At 42.2% G+C, this 21,017-nt stretch overlaps 1 protein-coding gene across 3 annotated transcripts in view; it reads left to right on the plus strand.

Moving 5' to 3' along the window:
• Positions 1–1,392: 1,392 nt before the first annotated feature.
• fhod3a (formin homology 2 domain containing 3a) overlaps positions 1,393–21,017 on the plus strand; it is a 57,124-nt gene continuing 37,499 nt past the window's right edge. For 2 of the 3 annotated variants that reach the window (XM_071501183.1, XM_071501184.1), the window contains exons 1-3: positions 1,411–1,908; positions 7,181–7,290; positions 10,801–10,868. In XM_071501183.1, the coding sequence (XP_071357284.1) occupies positions 1,744–1,908; positions 7,181–7,290; positions 10,801–10,868 (343 nt within the window). In that variant the 5' untranslated portion in view covers positions 1,411–1,743. Of the gene's footprint in view, positions 1,909–7,180; positions 7,291–10,800; positions 10,869–21,017 lie in introns of all 3 variants that reach the window. The other variant, XM_071501186.1, reaches the window with a different exon arrangement.

A 21,017-nucleotide genomic window follows, 5' to 3' on the forward strand; every position in this document is an offset into this window, starting at 1 on the left:
ACAATGCTGGGGAGCTAGAGATAAGAGAGCATGCAGTGAGTGGCTGTCAGCGTGTGAGAGGAAATCTTTGCACTTTAAGCCTTAGTTCAAAACCAGTCATCAACTTATGATCCATGCTGTGCTGTCTGTATTTCATCTGTTGGTTCATTAGTGGTAAAAAAATTAGTGGCTCTCTGCCCTCCAGTGGCAAAAGAGGTGCTCTCCATTGATTTTGCCCGAAGGTTTAATTACATGCTAAACCGTAGATTTTGCTAACATACACAGATGAGGTTTACAGGTGTACAGACACAGGGCTGAGTGACATGGTAAATAGCAAATGGATTCCATTTATAAAGCACTTTTGTCTAAAGCGCATTACAATTTACCTCTCATTCACACACACACGCTCACACACTGATGGCAGCAAGCCATGTAACAAGGCACTGGCCTTACCATTTGGGGCCGTAGGGGTTCAGTGTCTTGCCCAAGGACACTTTGACACATGGGGATCAAGCTGTGATGATCAGTATGATAAATGAGCCTGTGTCTACAGCTACAGAGCTATGGGGTGTAATTATTTAACTTAGTTTTTTCATAATCACTATATATTTTTCGGATTTCATTGCAACTGCCTCAAACTATCTAATATCTCTTGTTTTTTCATGAAACTGTGTGGCATGATAGTCATTTAATCAGCCTCTGGACAGATCACACCACTGCAGCTGGAGTCAGTTTCCTGTAACTGACTAAATAATCCAGTGTTCCTATATAGGAACTGACAATGTGTCTGTAGTATTAAACAGATGGTTTAATACATTGTAGAAAAAGAACTTCAGTTGGTTTAAATTTGTGAAAGCCATGGAATTGAAAGGAGTCTTTGCATTTCACACTCTTGGCCACAAGAGGTCGGCATTTGTCAAACTTGCGCTTTAACTTGCTGCTAAATTCTTCCCAAATATTGCTGCTTGTGTTTTGCTACCCTTCTGAGTAAAAGTAAAACTGGACTTGTGGTGTGTCTGTTGTACTTCTATCCTTATCCTTCTATAGTTTTTATTTCACCTCATCATTGCAGTAGGCTGTTTATGTAATCGCGCCACAACATTCAAGAGAGATTAATACTGTCTCAGTTATAATGCAGCTGTATGAATAGGCCTATAGTTTATTCAGCTTGTTGACTACTTTATGGTAAATTAAGCTCATGATTTTTCCTGCTATTTCATTTGCGAAGGACATTACCTTTATTATTAAAAAAAAAAAAAACATGTATGTTTATATTGAGCCTTTATTATAGCTCATTTTTATATAGGAAGCCTCTGCTAAGCCGGAGACAGTGATCTGAAGGGAGGGGGAGGAGGGAGATGAGGCAGAGGGGAAAATAGATATGGGGGGGGGTGGATTTACTGGGACTCAGACAGACAGCAGACCGGCTGTCCCAAGCTGCGCTGATCCTTCACTCTCCGGCACCAGCCTGGAGTCCGCCCGCCCGCTGCCTCCCCCATATTACCGGCCACCTGCCCCTCCGAGAATAACACAGCCCGACCGAGTCAAGGAGGCGAGGCGAGACCCTGACCGGCTTCCCGTGCCATCTCCTCGGCATCCAAACTGCCTCCACCGAGCGTCCTGCGGGAGGACAGGCTGCGCACAGGGCGCACTTAGCGACCCGGGTTTGTTGTCGTTACCAGGAGAGGAGCGCTCAGCGAGCAGAGCCGCACAGCTGTGCACACCGGGCAGCCCCCTCAGAGGAGCCACTTGCATGGATGCACCATGGCCACGTTTGTCTGCAGGGTTCAGTTTTTAGATGATACCGATCCGTTCAACAGCACCAATTTCCCAGAGCCGACGAGACCACCGCTGTACACCTTCAGGGAGGATATCCCACTCATCAACCAGTTAGCAGGCGTCCACCGGCTCCTCAAAGCTCCACACAAGGTAGGATTACCAGGGTGGTAAACAGCCCATCTCAGAATTGACTTGTGTGGCCGTGCTTTTTGAAAATATTTGCTATGGATTGATCACAGGAATTTTATAGTGACACATCCCAGAAATAAAAGACAAAGAGAAACTCAAAGATAATTACCAATCTTCACAGAAATACCTGAGGGGTTCATGTTTAGATTCAAACACGTTCTTGTGAGTACACCACGATGATGTTTTCCCACCTTTAAGACCGCTGTTTTTCACTTCAAGCCATCTGCAAATAAACTTCCATACCCACCGTTCACAGGCTATTTTGAGAACACATGCAAGCATGAGTGATTGGCTCTCCAGCCTGAGGACTGAAACAAGGTTGCAAATGTTTGCCTCAACGCCAACAGCAACATAAAACACGGACTTCAGCTGTTTTAGACTAAAAATCCATCATTTAGTCCCAGACTTTGCCTTGCTGAAGTGCCACTGAGCAAGGTGCTGGATCCCTGTAACCTATGGCCACTCATTTGAGGGAGGCTAGAAATAAGACATTATCCATTTGCATATATTCTTAAAAGTGAAGAGAATAAACCTGTCTTATCGCTGTATTTTTTTAAACTCACCTTTGCATGTTAAAGTGACAGCTTGTTTGAAAGGCTTTACTGCAGCTAGATACATCCCGAGTTGCCTCAGTCATCCACAGGTGACTGTCATGAATCCCAGGAACCAATTTGGTGGGAAGTGTCAAATTATGATAAGTGTGTGAACCGGAGAAAGTGTGCGATGGAGAGGAAGAGATTCTATTGTCAGTGATTTTCAGTGTTTAAAGCAATCCAGAAAAAAGCAGCCACACATTCCTTCCTGACAAGGTTGACTCAGACACACGAACACACCCGCAGAGGCCTTACAAGTCGAACAGATACTGTATGTGACCTTATTTTTTATTCTTCATTTGAAAACAGATGGTCTACAAATTCAAGCTGGAAATGTGGAGTGAATAGAGTTGAAAATAAAAGTGAGACAGAAGGAAAGAGAGTCTGCTGGCACACAACTCTTGACAGCAAACCAGCGTTCAACAGCAGAGTGGTTTTCCAGACCGAGTCGATCTCTCGCTGCCCCATCTTTAAAAGCCACAAAACAAATGAAAAATGGCCCACAGCACAGAAAAGCTTATGATTACAACCTATACAAGGACAGATGGCACAGCTTGCGTTCGTGTTTGCAATTTCGTTCACATCAGGAGGAAGACTGTGCTCAATGGCAACTGGATATTGCTTTTAGATTATAGGGGATGAAACTGAACTGTTGCAAATTTGCCCAGCAGACTGCCCAGATCTAAAAGGTGGTGCTTAAAAGGCTTGAGTGTTGTATTATTTGAAAAAGTGCTTAGTTTTGGTCTATTCTCTGAATATTCTTCTTAGTCCTTCTTTGTTAAAACACTCGTTCTCCCTTTTTGTCTTAACCTTCTGTGCTCTTCTCTCAGAAAAGCCTACTGTATTATTATGTTGTGATGGTAGAGCTCTGTGTATAGCTGGCTGGGCTGCACGTAAAGTATAGGTCACTTGTCCCAGAATTCCTGTGGCCGGGGCCTGGATCCCTGTGACACTTTGTTCTCCTCACTTTGGATGCTGTGGTTTTCCTGACCTCTTCCTCCATCTCCTCTTCCACCTCTCTGACCATGCACCAGTTCGTACACTCAAACACAAACACTCTTAAACACACACATAAGGTTAGAACGGGTTGCCAAGGCTAAATCAGTGTGCATGGGATGTGTCATTTTGTCCCAACTGCTAAACAAAGAAGTTTCCTTTTGACTCTCACAGAAGAGATAACCACTTTCCTCTTCAAGCTTTAGGAACTTAACCTGAAACGATAAGAGAAGGCTGAACAGAATTCATCAGAGTCAAACATTAAGCCTGAACCGTAGAGATAAGTGAGCGAAATTAAGCACTAAGACAAGTTACTCTTCATATCACATGTATCACATGTTCAGCTCAATGCAGAAGCTTCACCATCCAGTTCTGCAGAAGGAAAGGAAAAACTCCCATTCCCGTCAAAAAAAACAACAAAGCCCAGACTTCACAGCTTAACTTTTATGTCATTACCAAAGGGTTCCCATTAAAGCAACATTGGGAGATTTAATAGCTGTGTAGAACACACAGTCCCCCACGCTCTTCAAAGAGCCTGATCCTCCGCAGCTCTGATTCTGACACAAAAAAAGTTCTTAAAAACTCATCGTCTAAGTTACGTAAGGGCATCGTTAACTGTCGGCCCACTGTGATCGCCAGCAGGCTCAGTGTTGTTTTAACGTGGAGGTAATTACTCCCCCCCTCCAACTTTTTTTTCCTTTGCTTTTGCTCTTCTGGGAGAATTTGATTAAATGAGTGTAAAGTATACTAGCCACTAAGTGTTTCCCTGGCCCGTCCTGGAGCTTTGAGTGTGAAGACTTAGTGGTTCCTTCTGGAGCCACCTCTGTCCCGGCTTCATCCAGCATGATGTGTTTTGTTATGTTATTACTCCTATTACCCAAACTGAGTGTTTTAGGAAAGAGACAGCCTTTGGAGGGAGACCTGTTAAGATATTGTGTTACAAAGTGGTCCGGGGATCACTTCTTGCTGTCCAACAGGTATTTATACGATTGAGAAATGTGTGTAGATAAAGTGGACCAGCAAAAGTGGAGGTGGAGGTAGAAGTGGCGGTGGGGCTCTGTATAGGGATATGTGACAGATTGGGGGATTTTCAAAATGATAAGGAAAGCTCAACTGAAGTGCTAAAAAGAGAAAGACGCACTGTTACATATGGGTGGAACATTGCTGAAAATGCTGAATAATGCTGACAGATTGGGCACAAGAAGTGTTATTGTCTCATTCCTAGATAAAAATAGGGGCAGTGGGACAAGGCGTGATTAATCCCACCCACTGTCTCCACCCCCGCTCTACTCAGTCGAACCTCAATCTGAGATTTACCAAATCTCACATGCAGCATTGGCACGAGAAGTGTGAATAACTGTGGCATTGCACTGGTTGTTCACTAGCTGGTGAAACTGGGTTTAGACTATAGAGTTGGCCCTTTAAATATTTCCACTACAATATTTTTGTCCATGCTAGTAGCCAAGCAGTTAGTGTTGGTCTGTTGGTTGGTCTGTCCAACACTTTGGTCCAAATGGAAATATCTCATCAACTATTGGATGGACTGGCAAAAGTTTGTACAGACTTTGAGGTTCCTAAGATGATGAATCCCTTCGATTTTGGTGATCCCCTAATTTTTTCCTCTAGCACCATCATGAGGTTTGCGTTTGGGTTTTTGAGTGAAATGTCAACACCTTTATTTTTCATCCGGCATCATCGTCATTTCAAAATATCGGCTTGTCTATTTGTTAGGTTGCTCAGCTGTGCTAATCAGAGGATGTTAGCATGCTAACACGCTAAACTGAGATGGTGAACATGGTAAAGATTACGCCGACTAAACATCAGCATGTTGCTGTTATCATTGTCATGATAGAGTCAGCATTTAACATATTGAAGGTCAAGACCCACTCAAGGCTTTTTCCTGAGCTCTCAACCTCCTCCTCTCCTCTTTTTCGCGTGCACAGTATATCATAGTTGTTCCCGTCAGTGGTGTGCCAGAGAAAAAGATGGGTATGACAGTTGTAACTCACTAAACTTACTTTCAAGTAAGGACGTGTCCGCTGAATGTTTGTTTTGCTTTGCGGATTAGCAATTTGGCAGAGGTGGATTAATGTTGGTGGGGGGAGGGGGGGAGGGGGAAACTGGAGTAGAACCTAAAGCCTCCTTTGCTAATAGGTGCATAAAGAATAAAAGATAGGTTAGAGTAGTACTGCGAAGTTCATCGGCATGTCCATGGAGCTTCTTAGATTCTCCCTTGTAACACTTTGGCCTGTGCAGTGCCCCCCACCCCCCCATAAACTCCCAGCCCCTGCTGACACACCCACCATGAGCTCCTGTGTGCATGCTGCCTCAGAGCAGAGTAAATATAGCAGGGTTATATTTATGCTGTGAGTCCATCCGACAGTCCGTCTCTCTGTTTCTGCGTGAAAGGGAGGGACAGACAGAGCGCAGCAGCAGGTCTTGTGATCTGAGGTCTCTACTGGTCAGTGAGTGTTGTCATGCAGCTCGACTGGCAGCTGGGGGGCATTTGGCAAAACGCCATAGGCCGGGCTAGGTTAAACCCACCGATACCATTGAGGTGGTAAATGCTAATTCAACTCATGACTCTGATCTCACTCACCTATTCATACGACAACTGGTTTAACACTGTGTTGCGAAGCTCATAGATGGTGGTTGCAACATAATGATGTATGTTATTTTTTATTGGCTCTAGTCTCTGGGATAGCAGCTTGCACCTGCTATCAACTTGTGACTGTAGTCATAAACATCATTGCCAGTGGTGTGCAGATATATTACTGTGCACCTGGTCTCAAACTCAGCAGGGTTTCTCATTACACAGCGGAGCGGGTCAATTCTGACATAGGCCGCTCTGCACTAAGTTACCTTCGATCATGCAATCGCAGATGGCGTGGCCGCGAGATTGGTCTGTTCTTGAGAAGTGAAAAACAGGAACATAGCACAATCTGTCATGTGCATAAATACACGTATACATTATGTAGGCCTATGTGGGAATGAGTGTGATTGCTCCTTTCGAAAACATACACAGACTTAAATGTGCTGTAGCTTCATATTGTACACGATTTGAACAATATTTAAGTGTCATATCCTCACGGTTGGTATTTAAATTCTCTCAAAATCTCTCTTTCTGCCTCCACTTTCCCCTCTGGTTTAAGTTTCATGTTCTACAGCCTTTATGACTATGTCTCTACTACTTAATTCCCTTAACAGCTTTGTTATACTGGAGGCAGAGTCACACCGCATATGGCTCTCCCCCCTTTTCACTGTACACACTCATGTTCAAACCCCTGCCCCGTAAACTGGCTTCTTTTTACAGGCTCAAATTGTTTTGAAAAAGGGTGTGAAATGTGGAGAGACATATTGAGGGAGCATTAAAAAAGTGAGCCCAGAGACCAATGTCATTCCTGTGGGTAGTTCATATGTATGTATATCACTGCCAGGGAAATTTCACATGCCACCCTGTATGTCCACGTTCTCAATCATATTTTCCATCCCTAATATAGGTAAAAATGTGAAGTTGAAGTGGGGATCACTTCAGCTGTAGTATTTCCCTCTCAGTGAAGTTACTAACCCAGTATCTTAGTTCAAGATACATGTCATTCATTAAAACTGTCATATTAAAAAGATTTCTTCCTTCCTCTACACAGCTTGACGACTGCGCACTTCAGCTGTCCCACAATGGCACCTATCTGGATCTGGAGTCCTCTCTGGCTGAGCAGAGGGACGAGCTGGAGGGCTTTCAGCAGGATGACACAGGGTGAGAGTGACTCACGTTCATCCCCTCTGCCACAAACACACTCTCTAAATCACATACACTTTCACTCTTGTGTCAAAATATCTGTAATCATCAGAGACAAAGCGATGGGTCCCCTTGCCTTTCCCTCCCTCACACGCACGCACACACACACACAAGCACACACACGCACACACACACACACACACACACACACACACACACACACTTCTGAATTTCTCCATTCTTATAAAATGGGAGGAATCACAAGCTGCTGGATATGGATTTCTTGGAAGCACAAGTTCACGGAAAGTATGAAGCGCTCTGGAAAGCGAGACAGATGTGCCCTCACTTCCACAGCAACAGCTCCTCTCTCACTGTACTTTTATAATAATCGTTATTGTGGTCTTCTTTGTGACAAGATTTCACAGTTCACAAACCTGTCAACTCTGACTGCTGGAGGAAACCACATGACCACTTTGTTAGAGTACTGCTGTGAATCATTTTCAGTCTCTTGAATATCCCAGCTATTTCTCTTTGTGAAAACATGAGAAATGGAAAATGGAAAATCTGCTTCTATAGTACTCAGAATTTCCCCAGAAACGTGATCAATTTGATCAACTAGTAAATATTTGGCATTTGCTGTGTGAAGTACCACCTCACTGCTGGCAGGTGTGTTAAAATGATCAAATCTATAATAATCGATAATTTAGTCCTTTGTATGATCAGCAATTCTGAAAACCTTTAAATGAACAACAATTTTGGCTTTCGTTTCAGCTTGATTTACATAATAGTGAAATGAAATGCAATTGATTTCCGGTCTAATTGTTTATTGTATAAGTCGGTGTCTTACAGTAAACTGACCCCATAAATGATGCAAACACGGTCAATCAAATCACAACAACTAAGTTCCAACAAGACCAATTTGAAAAAGAAAAGATGCAAGTCATGACTAAGGAGTTATACAGTAAATTACTAAAAATAAACTACCAAATAATGTAGCCTTTGTTACCAAATGTATGCTATTATCACATAATGTTACTATGTTGTTCTCTTTAGCAACATCAGTTCTAGCTAGTTAGCACAGTTAGCCTTAACTGCTTTTGTTTTCTTTTCAAATGTTGCATTAATTAGCCAGAGAGCTAATTAAATTAGCAAAGCTAAAGCTAAAGCTAAGTGGGCCGACTTTAGCAAAATTTACTAGCTAGCTTAGCAACAACTTTGCTGGCTAACCGTTGTGTGAGCTATTGTTGCTTAGTTGACCAGGTGTTGTAACTTTAACTAATTAGCTGTATAACAGGTGAATATCATCTAAATTCAGTAACATTATCAGTGGGGAAACATTAAGTTGACAGCATGAGTAGCTCGATAAATCGTGTGAGACTTTGCTGTTGAGGCTAAGTCACAACTTCAGAAGTGCACTTTGTTCTCAGCCGTTGCCTCCAACACTATTGTGTCGCCTAAAGTCTCTTTATACACACAAAGCATTGTCATGTAGAGCTCTGATAAACACACTGAGAAGGCAGCTGTTCAGTGGCTGCGTATGTAAGTGTGTGTGACAGTGTGTGTTTGTGCAGTGCTGTGGTATGTTGATCTGTCTTGGGGCTGGGGGCAGCGGCATGATAAGTGATGGCAGACCCACAGAGCCCGGTTGTTCTCTGTGCCTGTTTGTGTGTGTCTTGTTTCCATGTGTACATGTATTTGTTTGTCTGTGTGCGTGTCTTTGTTGTGCGCCTGGTGACCCATTTGACAGATGACGGACAGGTGAATGAAGGCTGTGTGTGTGTTTCTGCAGTGGCTGAGATCTTGGGGAACTGGTTGGGTTGGACGGGCCTGTCTGTCTTCCTATCAAACTGGGGCCTTCACCAAGGTCACATTGTACTGACAGTAGGAAATGAATCACACATTGGATTGAGTTTGACCCTGTCTTGGCAAAACAATTACAAAGGCTGAGGATGGATGCTTCTACTACTAAGCTCATCCTGTCCTCCCTCTGTTGGATGAGCACTGTTTATATAGTGTCAAAAATGAATAAACTAATCGCACTCAATACCTCAGCCTCACACTGCATCTTTTACTTGTGCTCAGGCAGCTTTTGACAGCTGCTGTAACAAATAAAGGAATACTGAATGTCAGAAACAAAGCGATGTGAATTTTGAGAATGACTATATGTGTCCTGTTGCTATGGTGCAGTGTGTTTATTAGCTGTGATTCAGTCACATTAACTGGTCACTGATGACATGTGTTATAGATATAAATATGTTTATAAGAACTACTACCACTACTACTACTACAGTTTCTAGTTTTTACTGACAAACAGGAACTGGAAAACTGAAATGTACCTTTTACTGAAAAATGGGCAGCTGTTTATAAAGAGCACATTGGTGTAAACTCAGAATTTATGTTCCCACACATCAAAAATGTGTTGAGATTCCAGCTGTGGTGGGACGCTGCTCACCGCAGTTGACAGTAAACAAAGTCCTCTGGTGATAGGACAGCTCAGAGTACGCTTCCACTGACCGAAAGTTTAAGAGAAAAATGGAATGAAAACTGCTGTAGATTATGATGATGGTATTTAAAGAGACATATTGAATACTAATGCCAAGCTGGTAGAATTTGGGACCTTAAATATCCCTTTTTTAATCCCCATTGATATAAATAAAAAAATGTTAAATCCTCTTAAATACAAAAAAATACAACCGGTGTTTATCAGCATGACTGCAATTTTCCAGTCTCCCTGAGTCTCTGCTGTAACCGTTAACTGTTCTCACACAATAGATTATCAGAGAGGTATGACAGATGAATTTGTTCTATCAGCATCTTGACAGATCGTGTTAACATTTTGCTATATTTCCGAGCAAAGCCGATAACAGAGCTTAACAGTAGGATAGGAGGCCAGCTGCTCTCTTGTTTGGGTGTATGCTATGCTTGCTGCATGTTATGCATAACGAGTGTCTTCCAGCTGTGTGTGTTATCAGAGCAGCTTGGGTTGGATGCTATGAGCATGTTAGTGATGGATGTCAGTGATTAGCGCCTACAGATTGGAGGATAAGGGCTAAGGTTAGGAGAGAGAGTTTGACGTGTTCTCAAAATACCATCATACTTCACTTTCATGTTTGTGTGTACTTATTTTGTTTTCCCACTGGAAAATATGCTGTGTATGAATGTGTCCTCATTGGCACAATGGTGTGTGGCGGTCTATAGATGTGTATGTGTGTTGTGTCTGCTCCTGCAGTTCTGCTGTCTGTCCTCAAGGCTCAGATGTGTATCAGTATAGGGGTACTAATCTAATGCAGGCCACCATTTGTCTTCACCATTCCCATCATGCCAAGAGTCTTGCACCATAAAAGATGTCCATCACTTGCCTCATATTGTGTCTTAAAATCGTATTTTTCTTGACACAAACAACAAAAATACTTCAGATCATTTTGCTACAGCCAAGAAAATGACACTTGATTTCAGAAATGAAACATTAACTTTGGCCATAAGTCACCTGTTTTGCTTATCGCTTTGTCTCTCCACTCTCTCTCTCAGATCCAGAGGGAAGAAGCACAGTGTTATTTTACGGACCCAGCTGACCGTTCGTGTACACGCCTGCATCGGTGAGTGCTGTGTGACATGTTTGTATATGTGCATAAGACGTATTTCTCCCTGGACACACATACATGCACGCACAGTTAGACACATCAGCGAGCTTGAGAACACATTGTACTACATGATTAGATGGCTGTCCAGGAGTTTACGTGTGGTACATACCGGGGTTAGACCTGAGGCCTCCAACTCAGAGGCAGGTTTGACCGGTGTGTGACATTTTTCCAAGTTCAGCATACTTTTGAGATGATGTCAGTGACTGAATGTTGAGATGTGTATGTGGCTTGTGTATTTGATTTATATGTGTGTGTTGCTGTAAGTGTTATCAGAGTATCACTGTGTAATCACAGCTCAGCCTCTTCAGTCTGAAGTCTTGACTCTTCTCAGTTTATAATGGTGAAGAGAAGGGTGGGAGAAGAAACAGAGGGAACAGAAAAAGGTAAAAGATAAGATGAGATGTGTCATGATCAGGAGAAAGAGCTGAAAGAGATATTTCCATTTGGGCAGGGAATGATAGGAGATGTATTTGAGAGGGTGACTTGCTGTGAAACAACACAGAGCCAACAAACCCTTTTAAACATGATACTACAGCATGTTTTTATCTCTAAAATAAGACCACATTGGATAAACAACTGACTTGCTTTATGATGAGAGCACAGACAACACAATTATTCATGTAGATAATTGGCTCTTAAGTCAAACTTAACCTGTAGACATGTAGAGTTTTCTCAATGACATATTCAGTAGAGCTCTAGCGGTGGAAGTGTAGGTCCAGACTCAAATATCTCAACAGCTATTGGATGTATTGCGATGAAGTTTGGTCCAAACATTCATCTCCCCCTCAGGATCAATTGTAAAAACTTCATGATGCCTAAACCTTTAACATCGCACTGCCATCAGGTTAAAGTTTCATTTTAGTTTATGGTTTGCCAACGGGACCTATCGCATAATAAACACTACTGTAGGTCTATATTGATGATCTCGAAAACATAATCTATGGAGAACGCATGGATGATTTTGGCCTCTGTGGTCTTATTGCTATAAAGTAAGTTGGCCCAAAGCCCAGTTGTGTAACAAGCAATGCATTCCTTTTACTTGTCTTGCGGTCTCGTCTCATGAGGGTCTTTATAGGCCATTCTCTGTCTCTACCTCAGTCTTTCCACATCCATTCAAATCATCCCACTCTGTCTTACTCTCTCTCCTCGGGACCCGTGCTGCTCACTTCTTTCCTCCAACGTCTTTCCTGCATGGTCAACATTCTCCATGCCAATGATAGCAGTGCTAATTCTGGACCTTACAGGCAGTGACTCTGATTGGTGGAGAACATGATGAGGTGAAAGGTCACTCGGAGTGGGGCTGAGGGTGTTTAGGAGAGAAAGTGTGCACATACAGAAAAAGAATCATTTTTCAGTTTATTATGCTTTTTGTTTTTTTTACATAGGTGACATGTTCACAGTGCAGGGATAACTTGAAAAAGAAAATCAAAAATATGGTAATTTCACTTTTTATTACAAGAGACAGTGTGTGGTCTCAGACTTATGGACTCACTGTATATATACATTTTAATCACACATGCACAAGGGAAAGCATCATTTCCTCGTCATCCTTTAATGGGCCTGAATGAATGGAGTTGTATGAGCTAAATCTTTCTCTCACGCCTGCAGACATGTAATACACACCCACGCGCATACATACACACACACACACACACACACACACACACACAAGCTCTTATGGGGGATCTTCCCATGCCCCATCTTGGTTTGAAGGAAACCAGTGCTGGTTATATTTGCTTGTCTCTTTCAGGATATTTTGAAAAACAGCTTCTTTTTAGAACATATTTTCTTTATTTGAGAAAAGGCTGCATCATCACCATATGAGATGTATTTCCTTTTGAACAGCTTGAGTGAATTTTTCCCAGAGCCAAAGCTTAATGATAGAGTTTACTCACTATATTGACCACAATCCAGATTTCATTCAGCATGGCACAGATGCTGGGCAGCAACCAGATCCTGTCTGGATGTGATATTCTGGAGTGGCGGGTTGTGATTCAGCTGCATTAAACAGACGTATAATCAGATAGTGAGTGAGTCAGAGATCCATTCACTTTACAGATCTACTGACCACTTTCCAACCCCCTCGATGAGTTGGTTCAGCTGTCTACTCATCTAACCGTTTAACGCTCTGTAATCGTTCTGGGCCTTGACCTTCAAATCGCCTGAGTAGTGGTCAGCATACTATCCACTTAATGAAAAGTCTGCCACAATCAAGGGTACAGATTGCTTGTAGCATCAAGTGTATGTGACTCACAAGTAGTTGGTTAGCATAGTAGGATTGCGTGTTTGATTTATTGATGGATTACTGATCATGTCACATGATGCTTCATGTTTAGTTTTCGTGATTAAATTGCAGGAAAGGATCACTTCCTTGCCGATTTTCCTAATCTTACTGGCTTCATCAGCTGCCAGCTTTGATCAGTCATGATCAGGATTTGATTGTATTAAGGTCAAACATTAGGGGGACCTCATGGTTTTTGAGCTTCTTCAGTCATTCATTGATCTTCTTTCGAGGCCACAAGGTTGTGAAAATGAGTATATAACTGTATGAGAAACACAGCTCTCCTTGGCATTTCTTGGCACCACTTTTGAAGGAAAGCTCATATTATGTGCAGGCTTGCCAACCTGGGATTAAGGATGTGGTGTGTGTATGTGTGAGTGAAGATGTGAGTTTTTCTGTTGTATATGAAAAGGAGGACAGGCTGGCATGGTCAGCAAAGCAGTGACTTTGTCTGCTGGTGTAAGCACTACTCTGCAGGCCATGTGTCTGCACTGGAGAGGCCTTTGTGGCACTTTAATGATCCAGCTCTTCTTAACACTCACTACATGACGCCCACCAGGGGATAAGGGACAATCTTACAGGAATTTATCTTTTTTTTTTAATGAGGCGTGGGTGTCCTCAGTGTCCTCAGCTTTAGGTTGAATGAGGTTCTTCTTTTGTCTCTTAAGATCTATTTGTGTGCCCTCTGTCCCATATTAACACCCCTTCTTTCAGCTGATCCCGTGGTCTGCAGTCTTGCCAGAGTGCCAATCAGAACCTCTTGTTTAAGGTTTAATTTTAGTTGCCTCTGTGGCAGCAGAGTTGTTGTGGATTGTGGCTGATGGGGGCAGAGAGGTGGTTCAGGGATGGGGGGTGAAGTGCAGGTGTTATCTTTAGAAAGTGTTGACAGCACAGAAACATGCGAGGAAGGCAGCACAGTGCTACTAATCTACTCACTAAATGTGAGAGTTACATGAAGCAAAAGGTGCGAGAAAGAGGGTTGATTGAGGACGTCAGAGGGGAACTGGAAGGAATAATGTTGATGGGAAATGTTTGAATGTTACCTTTTGTAAAACCCCCATCAGATTAAAATTTTTTTTTCTAAGAGAGGCAACACTAAGCTCAGACTAGAAGTCTAGAGCCCGGCTGGAAGCATCAGTGGCACCTGGAGGCATCAGTGCTCCTCACATCCCACAATATGAAAGTGTCAAAACAATTAATCTCTTAGGGATGTGAACTTGTTCCCTGTTATGATGTGGCTACCTTACTGTTACTAAAAGAGCAATCATGTTATCTGCATACTTGATGGCCATTCAACAGTTATTTTATGACACGGCTCGTGCAAAATTGGTGCAAAAGTGCAAAAGGTGGAAAGGATTCATCCTCTTGAAGCATGAATGATCTTGACTGTGAAAGGTCAAAGGGTCGCCTAAACAGCAGGATTCATAATAAGAACAACAAAAGCAGATAGGGTGGATACTAATATTGATATGTGATCGGACAACAATATATTGGATGTGTTTTTTTAACCCTAACCCTTCAATGTGGTTTTTAAGGAAGATATTTACTCAGTGGGACATTTCCCAGTTAAAATATAAACTTTTTGGTGGTTTGTGTAGTAGAGACATATTTTACAATGACTTCTTTACACATCCAGAAGATGCAAAGCAAGTTGAATCATGTTGTTTGCTCTACCAATTTCTGAAATATAACAAAATCCAAGAATTGCTGCCGGCAGCTGCCTCCTATGGCTGACATGAAAGGTTGTGGGAGGGAAAAACCAAAACTTTTCACTAAAAGTTGCTCTGTAGAGATGAAGAAAGACTACAGTCGGGTGATCATTCTCTGTGGGCGCATAAGAACAACCCCTTGCACATACAAGTATAGTCATATGGACCATTGTTGATATAAAATATTGATCATAGTTGTGTTATACATAATGTTTTTGTTGTTTTTTTTATGACCTTCATTACCTGGTTTATCTATTCTGCACATAACATAAAAAAGGGAAGACTAATTCATAAATTCAAGACCACTGTTGGAAAAAACATTTATGATGAATTATAAAACCACATATAAAGCTGCACTGGCTGAGCACAAACTGTAATTTTCTAATTTGTACCCTGTTTAAACTTCACAGTACTTAGCCAGAGTGTTTTCAGAATCCCAAAGCTTTTGCTTCCCATGCAGCCTCATTTCCCAGCCTCTCCTGAAGTGAAGGGATATGCAGTAATTAAATACAGTTTAAGTGATCAAATATGGAGAGGCTATGCTATCTGACAGGTAAAGCTCCCTGTAATGAGTGGTACAGCAGGTGAAACAAAAGAACTGGAGTGCAGAACAAAAGACCTTGCATGTGTTTTGGAGCCTGTTCAATCTCTCTGCACTGAGCTCTGGAATTTCGCCTTTTTTCAAAAAATTTGGCTTCCATACTGCTGGATTTCTGCGCCCCAATTATCCGTCTCTAATCACCCCCTGCAGTATCGTAAAGGAGAGGCTGGGGGCTGGAGTTTGAGGTGGAGTAAGGGTTGACGTTCTTTGATTTTCTCTGGTCGTGTTGTTATATAACAAACTAGCATCTTGTCGAAAATGTTGTTGCATGTGTCTGCTTCTCCTCACTTGTCTGTCTGTTTATCCTCAACTTTCCCTTTCAGCACAGAATTCATATTTCCTTAAATATGCCTGTCCGCACACTTTTCTTTCACTCACTTCAGTTCAAACAAGGGTTTACACTAACCGTATTTACACACTGTGAAGAGATATTTTGAGGATTTGGTGGAATCAGTGAGAGTTGCACAAATCAAAAGCTCTGTAAATACGAGCTTACTGACATGGTGGTCCCCAGTGACACAGCAGCAGTCACTACCTGATGTTGCTTTACCAAGGGGGGGGTGCAGTGGGGGTGACAGCAGTCTGGCCTTAAGATGCTGCAGAAAGAGATGACTACAGCTGGTTCTAGCAGCGATTTACTGTGCTGGTGTCCCCCCGCTGTGGGAGATAAGGCCCGGTAATGGCGTGGTGTGCCGGGGAGATAATGCTTAATGGGTAATGGGTAAGCTGAGAGGGGGCAGTGGTATACAGTTGGACATCTGTGGTTGTGTAGTTGTAAAACTCCAGACACATTATATGGTCTTGCTAGTATCTGCGCTACCTTTAGCCAACGTGCTCCAACTACTTTTCAATCTGGCATCATTCCCCCTTCATCCTCTGTCATTTCACTTTGCTCTATATTGTCCATTTGTCCCCATTTCTAACTGGTATCATTCAAACACAACCTGCTCCTGTTGTTTAACCCCTGCATTTCTTTCTTTTCCTGGCCTGCATGCTTTACCCTCTAAATCTATATTTACTCCACTCAGCTTCACTTACTGTTCACGACTCTTTGTTCTCATAGACATCTGTGGCTTTGGCTGGAGTCATGCTTTATGATCTCTCTGTTTGCAGTCAACGAGGACAACAACAAGTTTTCAACCTGTCACTCAGGCTTTTTTTTTTTTTTGCTGTGCATAGCCATGATATCTTCCGTACATGTGTGTTTGTGTTTTATGTTTCTGTATTTTGTTCTCACTACCTCAGCACAACCTAAAGTCAGCAGATATGGATTCAGGATAGACGACACCCTTCTCTCTTTTCATCTGTTTCACAGAGAGAAAGAAGGAATGCAAAATCATTCAAACAGTTTTCCCTCTACCCTCACTGGCAGCTGAGACCCTGAGGAGCGACTGAGAGCATTGTACCCACATGAGTCATGCCTTACTTACTGCTGTGGGAGATGGAGAGATGGGCTGATGAGGCATTAGGGATGGAGGTGTAGAGCAGTAGAAGTGGTAGAATAACATGTCCGTAACATGCATCTATCCTGCAGCTGTTCTCCATTCCTACTGCAGTGGTGTTCTTTGGATTTTAACTCAATGTCTAGTTTGTTTACAGTTTAGGAGTACATCATGTTAGAGACAGGAACCTTGGGCTAAATAAAGTTATCCTTGTTTCTGTGCTGTGAGACTCCACAATTTCACATTGTACAGTAATTCTACAATGTGTTTATTTCTAGCTTTTATGGTTTTGCTGTGTAACCCTGCTGTATGTTGGAGCTGTGCCTCTCTATTGTGACAGTGATCAGTTGGGTCCAGTCTATATGTTACAGCCTTGAGCTTACTGTGGATGTGGCAGGATTTTCCCTGGGCTCTAGTTACGCTGACAAACATAAGCAGCCCACGTCTTGTGCTGTGGCACAGCATACCGCTGTTTGGATTTTTTTCTCTCAAGCCCCAGTCTGCTTGATGGAAGAAAGTAAGAAATATATCACTACATGTGTGTGTGTGTGTGGCTGAGCACATGTCTGAGTGTTATGTCTGGGCTCGTTCATATCTCCACCCGAATGTGCCTGCACAAACCTCTGGCTGGTCTGTTTTAATCATTTTGAAACTGTTACATAATGCAATAAAACATTACAAGTACCACAAGCTAAACATCCAGAACACACACTGGAGGATCTGCGGGCTTGGCGTTTTATCCAGTCATGGGGTTTTAGAGATGATGGGTTTAGGGAATGTGTGGAGAGAGACGGGGAGAGGGATGATTTCCAGGGAAATGGTAAATCACTTAGGGAAGGAAACACAAGGGAAAAACAAAGCAAGGAGGAAATGCACCTGCCAGACAGAGCGGCAGCAGCTGGCAGGTAGCTCCACAAGTTATGTCATAGCTCTGTGGTCCGCTGACTTGCAGGTGAAGAAGGACAGAGAGACAGTTATTCCAAGGTGGTAGTTACAGCTACTGTTTTCTATTAACAGCAACATATCATTCTATGGTGATTACACTTGGCTTTTTACAATTCGTGGTCAACACCAATGCGAGTCATGTCCCTTCAATAGTATTATATAGTATTTAACATTAGCTTTTCTTCTCCCATTTGACCCAGAGGTGCTTAGTAAACTACTACAGACTTTTATCTTTGTTATCTGTTACCTGACACACTACCCGCTCTCCCTCTCTCTCTCCCTCCAATATCTAAACAGAGAGAAAATATTCTCAGAAAGGGAATAAAGTGTGATATTGTATCTCCTTTATTGGTAAATAAAACTAACTATGCTATACCCCCTTCATACAGTAGCCTATGTCATATGTCATTGTGTCTGCTGTATTAGGGACACACACAGACAGACGCACACACAAACAAGGGAGGAGTATAATATCAGGCAAGTGTAGTATGAGTCAGAGCGAGATTTCACTAAGCTAATCCACTCAGCAAGCAGCACATAGCCTCCAATATCCTCTGTTTGCTCGCTCTGGCTTCTGTTAGTCTTGCTCTGGTTTCTCCATCTGTTTGTCTTTCTCACTCTTCCTCTGCTTGTCTTTTCTCTCATTTATGCCTCTCTTCCTCTTTCTTATTTGTTAGGCTCTCTTTTTCTATTGACCCAATCCAGCCTATTTATTTGGATGGCTGTTTATCAGAAAGAAGATGCCAAAGTATATTTTCAAAACCCACAAATTAGTGGTTTAGACATTAAAATGTGATTAAGATTGATATTTGACTTGTAAACAATATTACATAGTATTACAGCAGTACTCACTGTAAGTTACAGCACTTGCAAAACTGAGACTGAATAGGCATGTGAAGCTTATATGTGCGTACCTCTAAAATATGGACTATTCTACACTCCCAAAATATAATTCCTTTGTATAGCTCTCTTTCTCAATCTCTCATTTCACGCCATCTCTATACTCGTCTTTCATTTTTACTTAGTCTGACTTCTGCCATGCTCTGTCGCTGCAGAGCATGGCAGCCCAGTGAGTCCAGTCAATTAACAATGACACAAGCATCAAGCGTGAGAAGTGAGAGAGACAGAATGACAAAGGGTGAGGGGAGGGTGAGGGAAAACACTGAGCGCTTGTTTCACACGTGCACAGTTGAATGTGGGATTGAACAACACAATATTTCCCACAATCAGCTGTTTCTGGCTGCCCGCTGCAGGAAATCAGGTCACACTTTAGAAGAATGCACAATCGCAGATAAAATACAGTGACAGAGCGACTGTGATGTACAGAACATAATGTCAGCACCATCTAATAGTTCAGTCAAAGGAATTTAAAAGTGTGAAGCAGTGATTAAAAACAAACCAGATTGTGATCAAGTTTGGGAACAGTTGAATGATTGGTTTGACATTTTTGGAAAAGAGTTAAAGAGGAAGATTAAGTATGTTAACCTGCAGCTTGTTAGCTTAGCTTAGTTTAGCATAGAGACTAGATGGAAGGAGAAACAGCTAGCCTGGCTTTATTGTACAGTAATATAATCAACCTAACAACACCTGTAAGACTCACTAATTAGTATATAAATAATATATAATAATAATATAATTAATTAATTTAACATATAAACATGATATATTGTTTGTTTAATTTGTACAAAATTCAAAGTGTGAAGGTGACTCGTGGTTTATGTGTCAGACTGCTTCTTGGTTGTTAGCAGTAATGTCCCAGCAGACACCGGCAGTGGAGACTTCAGAAAATATAAATAAAATACAAAGGTATTTAGTGATTTTAATCTGGCTGCTTACACAGTATAATATCATCCAGTACATTAAAATGTTGTGATGTGAGTATATAATGCGTTGCCACGTCGTTGTGGATACAGTGTAGTAACTAAAGAAGTCCATGTGTGATTATAAGTGTGAGAATATAGAGCAGCACTGTAGCAGCCGACTAGGCTCCGGCCTGTCATCGCTGTACATGTAAGAAAAGCTGGGTATATTTGTGTTTGTGTTGTGGGTAACTACTCTTGTGTGTTTATTTGTGTGTGTGTGTGTGTGTGTGTGTGTGTGTGTGTGTGTGGACTAATTCAGAGGTGCCAGGGGCATGTGAAGGGCACAGGGCATTCTGGTCTCAGTGTGTGTGGGGGGCGTACTGTATTTGTATTTGTGTGTGTGTGTGTGTGTGTATTTTTATGCCTTTGCTTGTGTTTATGTAGCGGTGAGTTCCCTTCCTGAAGACATCTGCTTCTGAGCTTCTTTCACAGCTGACATCCTTCAGGGTTCAAGGTTCCAGTCTGGATGTGCTTGGGTGTGTGTGTGTGTGTGTGTGTTTATGTAGGTATGTTGTATGTCTTGTATGTCATTGTGTTACCTATAAAATATAGCATTTGTTTTTACAGGGGTGGATTTATGGGAATCATATAAAAGTTTGTTTTCATTTACTCCCAAGTGTTTCTGTTCACAGTAGGTTTGCCTTTAGGCTTGAAGTTGTACTGTATCTGCCTGTGGGATGTGTGTACATGCTTGTGTGTGTACGTGTGTGTCAGTGCTGAGCTTAGTGTAATCTCTGTCTAGGTCCGTCGCCATTCTTTAAATCTCATGAATCCCACAGTGAAACCTTGGAGGTCTCACTCTCCCTTTCTCTCTCTCTTTCTCTCTATCTGTCACACAAACACACATGCACACACACACTGAGCTCATGGGGCCTCTATCGTCATCTGTACCATCAGCAGCCTCCAGTACTCACACTGTAGGCCAAGACCAACAGACAAAAAATAGACAGTCGCAAAATAACCGAGTTGTCCTCAGCAGTCTGGCCTTTTGGTGCCTGCCAATTTTTCCTTTTCGCTTCACTTGACATGAGACTCAAATCGTGCATTATTGTCTAAACTATATCAGTTTATGACAGATTGATAGAGTATTTATTCTTTTAACTACAGATTAATGGACATGGTGCTCCACAGATGTGTGCACACAAGCAGGAAACAGTACCTTTGCACATGCGTAGTGACACGAAATGCAAACCCTTGCTGGGAAAGATTGGAAATATTACATGGAAAACAAATGAAAACAAATCTGCCAGTGGAGTGAAATTCC

The sequence above is a fragment of the Trachinotus anak genome, unplaced genomic scaffold, assembly GCF_046630095.1.
Source record: "Trachinotus anak isolate AG129_WGS33_773 ecotype Australia unplaced genomic scaffold, CSIRO_AGI_Tana_v1 ptg000016l, whole genome shotgun sequence".
In the NCBI taxonomy this organism is placed as follows: Eukaryota; Metazoa; Chordata; class Actinopteri; order Carangiformes; family Carangidae; genus Trachinotus; species Trachinotus anak.